We start from the raw sequence: 7,675 nt of genomic DNA on the forward strand, positions 1-7,675 counted from the left end.
TATCGGAGGAGGCACAGGCACAGTACCATAGATGAGAGTGATTGGAGCTACATAAACTGTTACATCTGGTGGTTCTTCAGGGTGTCACATCCTTCCTTATATGGTACAGGATGCTCCAAGAGTTCCACCGAGACCAACTCATCCGTAGATACTACACAGGTTCGGACAGATCACGTTGTTGATGAGTTGCCTAGATGTCGTCGTATCATGGAGATTCGACAGGCGAATATTGACAGAGGGCTCTTTCCGGATGACTTTGAGGTGAGGGGCGTTGTAGATGCCATGCATGGCCAGCTTAATGATTCAAGAGGCCCTGTTCTAATTTTAAAAATAATTTAAATTAAAAAACACAATATCAATAATTTAAAATAACACATTAAAAATAAAATTATATATTAGCCAAATAAATCAACAAAAAATTCAAAATATTATTTAAATAAATATTATTATTTCATGCAACTTAAATTTTTTAACTACTTAAAAATAGTCTTCCTCGGAATATTTTTAGAAACAAATTCATCAATTAAGTGTTTATATTTTATTGTTTCCAAAATATTGTTTTCAATTGCTATGAGTGTCATTCCATTAAACATATTTTCAAAAAATTCAGCCAATTGTGAAATTATGTTCCTATATTAAATTATTATAGTAGTAGCAAGAATATCAATTTTATTAAATAAAAATATTAAGGAACTAGTAATAAAAAATTAGTAATAAAAAAATAGCATGAATAATATACACTGACAGTGTAAAATAATTTTACACTGTCAACCAATCACAATCATATTAAATGTCAAGTTATACTGTTATTTTTAAATAATTTATATAATATAATTAAATGATGAATTTTCATTGGATAACCGTGTAAAACTATTTTACTCAGTTAGTGCACTACCTTTTAATTCATGAAAAATAAGAATTAAAATTTGAAAAAAAAAACTAAATTAAACAAAAATATAAATTAATAACACTGAGGCAAGAGTAAAAAGTTAACTATGCCTATGGTTTTATAGATAAATATTAAACATTTAATATAAAATATATAATTTTACTTTTGCAAGTTGTAGACAATCTTTTGAAAACTATAGATTTTTATTGCATGTCTTTCAAGTTACATTTCTCTTATTTTTCTTTTTCTTTACATGTATTTTTCTATTTAATAATAATAAATAAAATTAGGCCCCTAGAATTTTGGACCCTATTCTATAGCAGAAGTTGCACTGCTAAAAAACTGGGCCTGATGCCATGATGGTGGAGGCATGAGAGGCCCTACAGTACATAAGGCAGCGTAGAAACAGGGGGTCCTGAGGCCGAGTCCGTCATATGCAATAATTTATAGTATTTGTGTTTAGATTTATCTTCGATTTGGTTGTTTTATTTTGACTTATTTCGATTTCGTTGTGTAGTATGGATTTATTACTTTACATATTGTTATTTTCTACATATCGGTCATATGGTCTAATTCATCGTATCAAACCTTTAATACATCATCAAATCCAACTCGAAATTCACACCTTGATAGATTATATGTTGCGCTAAAAACTAGCTCAAACCGACCCATGTATAAACACTCATAGCCTCGAATTTGATGGGAAAAGAACCTTTGAGTTTTTTCTAATTTCAAAAGATTATGATATGATGGATATTGAAAATACTAGTAGTCACTCTACGAAGATTTTTCCCACACATATTTGGGTTAGTGGGAGGGTGTAATAAGAAGATTTTTAGAAAAATAAACAAATCCGTGAATATTTGGCTATGAAATTGCTAAAGGCTAAAGTGAAAGGATTCAACCACGCATTAAACTAATAGATTAATAATCTGTTCGAATGCTTCTAATTCACCAATATCTGTGCTTTTGGAGGGGTTGGGAAGAGTAGAAATCGCAGCATGTTGCTGGGAGGATTTGGTTGAAGATTATATGAATTTGATCATTCTGACTTCTTCTTCTTCTTGCTTTATACATGATATGTAGTAAAAGTTATGTAACAATATAGGTTAAACTGATCATCTTTCTTTAACATAAAATTTTATTGGCAATTAAAAGCGGAACGTTTGGTTTGTTCAAGAGAGGGAAGAAAAAAAATTTAATAAAGGAAATATTATATTAATTTTCCATTTTGCACCCACATAATATTTCATGTGACATTTAACAAATAGATATTTTAGTCTAGCAATTTAAAGTTTGAGAAAAAAAGAAATGCATTGAAAATGTAAAATTAACCATTGAGAGACATGTATCATAATAAATTCCATTTTTATTTTTAAAATACTTAAATGAAATGGCAAATGTAAAAATTTTGATTGATTATATGTGTAAAATTGTTTTACAATGACATTGCACCATCTTTACACTCTTAAAGTTTTATGAAATCCATTTTATGTGCATGGACAAGGTTTGAGGAAGGTTAACATTATCAGTGTAGACAAAAATGAAATTCAGTTATCTTGCACATCTTTTGTTGAACAACAATTTTGATGTTGATTTTCAAGGCGTTTAGCAAAACTGCTGGTGCTTATGCTCTAACCAAGGCTTACACACAGGGTCTGTTTGGTAAAAATAGCGGTTGACTAATAAGCTAGCTGATAGCTTATAGCTTATGACTGATGGCTGATGACTGGTGACTTATAGCTTATGACTGATGGCTGATGACTGGTGACTTATAGCTTATAGCGAATGATTGAGAGACTGTTTGGCCCAACTTTTTATCTACTTTTCTTCTCCTTATAAGGAGATAGAGGGCCAAACACATTTTTTATAAAGCTCTTATGAAAAAAGTAGCTTTTTTTTAAAGACAAAAAATTGAATAAAATGAGCTTGTAAAAAAGGAGTTGAAACCAACTTTTTAGGAGCTTAAAATATGTGGTCGCGGTTCGAATCTCATTGAAGACACTTTTCTTTAAAAAAAATAACACTAGTACAATAAACGGTAACTTTTTCAATTTTTTCTATGGTTCATAACATTTAGAATTATATATTTTTCTTCTTCTGTTTACATTAGCATTTTTGTAGATACTAATATTTTTTTAACTTTTATTCATTTTGTATATTATATTTTTTTTATTGTATAATGATTTTTAATAATAATATTATTACTTTCTTATACTATACGCTAAATTATATACGTTAATAAAACAATTAATCAATACGTATTATATATATATATATATATATATATATATATATATATATATATATATATATATATATATATATATATATATATATATATATATATATATATATATATATATATATATATATATATATATATATATATATATATATATGAGGTCAAGATCAAATGACACCAAAATGCCAAATTTAGAAAATAATTATAACCAAACTACTTTAACTTTATTTTAAAAGCTCTTATTTTTAACTTTATCTTTAAAGTAACTTTTAAGACTTAAAAAAGTTGGGCCAAACGAACTCTGAGACTGATAGTTTATAAGCTCATTGAAGTGTTTGGCAAAATTAGCGGTTTAATTAACTTATAAATATAAAATAACATAAAAGATATTTAATATATAATTATTTTATTTTAAATTAAATTAAATTATAAGGGTTAATAATGAATTTTAATTGAAATAATAAGGATAAAAAAGGAAGAAAAAGTAATAAGCTATAAGACATAAGCTAAAACGCTATTTGAAATAGCGTCTGGAATATAAGCTATAAGCTAGTAAAATAAGCTATAAGCTAGTAAAATAAGCTATAAGCTCGTGATGAAAAGACCGTTACCAAACGGGTCTAAATTATTATATAAGCTTATAAGACATAAGCTATAAGCTCGAAAACATGTCTTTCCAAACAGAGTACATTTAATCTTACTTCTAGTTCTAATACTTTAATTACAAAGGATTGGCAAAGTTATATGATTAATATAAATAAGCTACACTACTTTCTAGAATGAAAAAAAATACACAAGATCTATTATATTATACCCTAATGACAACAAGTAACCTGTAAGGTGAACACTGAAGAGAGGCAGCATTGCTTCATTGAACAGGAATTGTCAGAAGATCAATTATAACACCAGGTTAACTTTGGAGTGGAGCCAAAACAGGAAATTCTCGGTCACTGCACATACCGATCGGCACTCCACAGACTGACACAGTAGTTGATGTTTCCAATACCGCATCACTGGTTTATGATAGGAGGTTTTGAGAATACTGGGGAAAACAGCTTCTCCAACTCAAGTAGACTGAAACCAAATCAATGTACAGAATACTTAAATATGTACACTAATGAACTTCTAGTACCTAATAAGGAGCAGCACATAAATAATATGTGAATTCACTTACATCTCATATTTTTGACAGGCTTCATTTCTTTTGGCCAAGTACAAATCACTATCTTTGGGAAGATTGTTTACAGAACTATCTGAAAATTTTACAAGAACATAACCTATAATTATGTAATAGTAACAACAGCAGTAACCTAAACCTATAATCATAAAGTGCTAATAACAGCATTAACTTAACTCCTATGTGCCGTGTGACTCAAAACACACAATTTCTTTGAAAAGCTAACATTTATAGAGCTAGAGATAAGCGATTTAAAACATGGTAGAATGACCCAAAGTAAATTCGAAATTTAAGAGAGGGTAAATTAAAATGGCTAAGAAATTTCCTGAGCTTGAACAATTGAATACTAGTTTATTGCTTCTTTTCTATTAGTGGGAATATAAGTAAATACAATTTGTAAGAATTTTCTAGAGTTTAGCATTTGAGTGCTACAAATCACGCACTTGGCATATCACTATAATAGAAATAACAATTACTAATGCTATATTCCTTGGAAAGTGAAATTGGGAATATGCGATATTCTCAATTTCACTTTCAATGCATGTTCAGAAGGCTGGAAAGGCCACGTGAGAGTAACAAAAGTATCAGTATCCGACGACACTTCATAGATATAAACAGAAGGCTGGAAAGGCCACGGAAGAGTAACAAAATTATAGAAATTGTACTTGTAGATACAGAGCAGGTCAAACCACAACATATTTGAAACAGTATTAAATTGTTAGTACATGAACAAAATTAGATTGACTGATACACATGCAAATTTACAATTGTATTATTCAAAAGGTTCTAATAATTAAATTTAATCCCTTTTATCATCCGTTCCAATTCCCATAAAATAGTTTCCAATAATGTCCTCCTACATACCAGCTAATTTGCATAAATGTGCAACTTTGGGGAAGTGAAAGTGAAACAGACATTCTTCTGTATAGTAACCATAGAAAATTTATAAGGTAAGATGGAAAAATCATACTTGGAAATGGGGCTGGGTGTTTCATCACCACATCTTTCCGAACCTTTAATGACATGTCTTTTCCAGGCTGTTCTACTAAACCCTGTATAGGTAAAGGAGAACCAAAGTTGTCAATACATATGATGTAAAGTAAAAAACACGGGTTTATATGCATAATTTAACATATTCAAACTGTCCTTCATGTTGTATTTCTGTGTGTGTTTATTCTGGACCTTACCAAATACTCACTCCAAAATTATTTATAAACATATAGTATATAGCTAATTTATCTTGAAATCAAGTATAAGCAAAAGTTAAAACTTGTAGCCTAATCAATGTTACTATCTCCGAAATTCCTCATTTAATTTAACTTTAGTTTCCAATGAATAAATTTATGAATATCTTGAAGGATAACTTAGGTAATATGATTAATTATCATAACATATGTGAGATTTAGTTTACTTTTGCTTATGAATCATTCTTGAAAGAGTGAGTGCTAATGTATAAGATATTTCGATAACAAAAGATAAATTAAGTCAAATTATTCTCATAAACTATCATGTAGAGCTCATGCAGAATAAGCTAAATAACAACTTATTGACCCCTCATAAGTGATTCTCAATTTCATAAGCTCTCTCAAAAGTCTTGCAAGTGTTAATGTAAGCCGAAATAAGGTGCAGAAAGCAACTAAACTAAACTAAACTATTTCAGTTCAAGATCATCACTATCTATTGAACATAAGAAACAGAACAAAGGTGAGAAAGGAATTGATACCTTCCCCTTCTGCCTTCTTTTCAATATTTTGAAATGGCATTTTTTAACATAATGCATCAAATGATATCTCGAATGCCTCGAGCATAGCTGTTCCTGAATCTTAGGGTTCTGCTCTAACCAGTCAGCAATTTCCTTAGACTTAACCACTTCATCCTTATTCAAAGTTTCTAACCACGCATAAACCGGAAGCCATTGATCAGTGCGTTGAAACCTAGCATGAGGAACATCAACATTGTTCGCTTCATTTTCCTGCAAAATTTGAAAAATCAAACCGTGTAAAGCGCTGTTGTATAGAATAAACAAAACAATTAGAATTAGAATGAAATTGAAACCTGATTTGGGAGTCTCATGGAATTCTGAATTGAGATGAGTCTAAGGCATAGATCAGAGCGAGGCATGGATTGGATTCCCTCCGGGAGAGAAGAGAGGTTAGCGTCGATCCAAGCTTCGACCTCCGTCATGCTTACTTCTTTGGCTTCAGGGAAAGAACAAAGCCACGCTTGCGCCATTGTTGCCCATTCTTGCTCTTGCTCTTGTGACGTTGTATTTGCATCGCCGGCGTTTGACATATTCGTCGGCCGTACACGGCGTTTGTGTTTCCCTCTCAGGGTGGAGGGTTTAGTTACTGTTCCGAATGAAAGGGACAATAAGTAAAGAGTAAATATCCAAATCCTCACAAAAATTGTGTGTGACACAAAATCTATTAATTATTAATTAATATACGAGATAGATATCATGGATTTTTACTAGATACTAACCATCCATAAGTTTTGATAGAATTTCTCAACCAACCCCATATCTTTTTTACGCACCATCGAATTGACCATTTTGCCATCGTGTTTTCGTAGATGCATCTTTGGAAGTATCTTTTTTTGTTTAACGTTGTTTTGTTTCGTAGATGCATCTACGAAAGTCTTCCTTAGGTGGATCTACAGAAAGATTTAGTGTTATAACTCGCGCCAGATCTTTCCCTTCCCTCATTCTCTTCATTTCAAACTCAAACTCTCCTCATACTCTCTCAATCCCAAACTATCTTTTCCCTACCTCAAAAGCGATATCAAGTTCGACTACGTTGTCTACATCAACTTCAAATCTCTTTCAAGTTCAAAGCGATATTTTAATCGGTAAGTTTTTCGATTTTTTAGTTAATTTAGAATAGTTTTGAAATTGAATTAGAATGTGACATTTAGGAGTAGAAATGAATTGATAGGTTTAGCAATAGTGTTTAAAGATAATGTAGAGTTTGCTTGACGTTTTAAACGGACGATCAAGCCACCAAAAATAGAGTTTGTAGTGGCTGGACTGACTCAGATGCCATTGTTGCGTTTCTGAGCTTCAGTTGCTTCCGTAGATCTGTCTACGGAAGAGATGAACGTTGGGGCTTTCCGTAGATCCATCTACGAAAGCACCCAATGTATTTGACAACTAACATGCTTCCGTAGGTCCATCTACGGAAGCACCCGAGGTTTTAGAAACTAACATACTTCCGTAGGTGTATCTACGGAAAGAGTATTTTTATTTTGGGTTAATAGGCATTTACACCCCTGTAATGTTAGCGAATTTTGTTTTTCCCCCTCCGTTGCTAAAGGTAGGTTTTGGCAACGATTTTTTCAAAAAAATCGTTGCCAAAACCTGTCTTTG

General features: G+C 31.2%; 1 protein-coding gene across 1 annotated transcript; it reads right to left on the reverse strand.

Annotated features, from left to right (window-relative positions):
- Positions 1-3,733: 3,733 nt before the first annotated feature.
- On the reverse strand, positions 3,734-6,715 carry LOC131655397 (uncharacterized). Its single transcript, XM_058925279.1, has 5 exons — positions 6,367-6,715; positions 6,035-6,283; positions 5,282-5,363; positions 4,309-4,387; positions 3,734-4,208 (listed from the first exon to the last, which is right to left on the reverse strand). The coding sequence occupies exons 1-5, from the start codon at positions 6,601-6,603 to the stop codon at positions 4,145-4,147; spliced, it is 711 nt and encodes a 236-aa protein (XP_058781262.1). The 5' UTR covers positions 6,604-6,715; the 3' UTR covers positions 3,734-4,144.
- Between the last annotated feature and the right edge of the window lie 960 nt (positions 6,716-7,675).

The sequence above is a fragment of the Vicia villosa genome, linkage group LG3 (assembly GCF_029867415.1).
Source record: "Vicia villosa cultivar HV-30 ecotype Madison, WI linkage group LG3, Vvil1.0, whole genome shotgun sequence".
Classification (NCBI taxonomy): domain Eukaryota; kingdom Viridiplantae; phylum Streptophyta; class Magnoliopsida; order Fabales; family Fabaceae; genus Vicia; species Vicia villosa.

Bases quoted from the DNA above. Each gene is read 5' to 3' on its own strand.
- LOC131655397 (XM_058925279.1), bottom strand. From the start codon at position 6,603: ATGTCAAACGCCGGCGATGCAAATACAACGTCACAAGAGCAAGAGCAA. The intron at 6,284-6,366 runs GTTTCAATTTCA...CAAATTTTGCAG, and splicing joins CCATGAGACTCCCAAATCAG to GAAAATGAAGCGAACAATGT. The intron at 4,388-5,281 runs GTATGATTTTTC...TAAAATTTTCAG, and splicing joins ACACCCAGCCCCATTTCCAA to ATAGTTCTGTAAACAATCTT.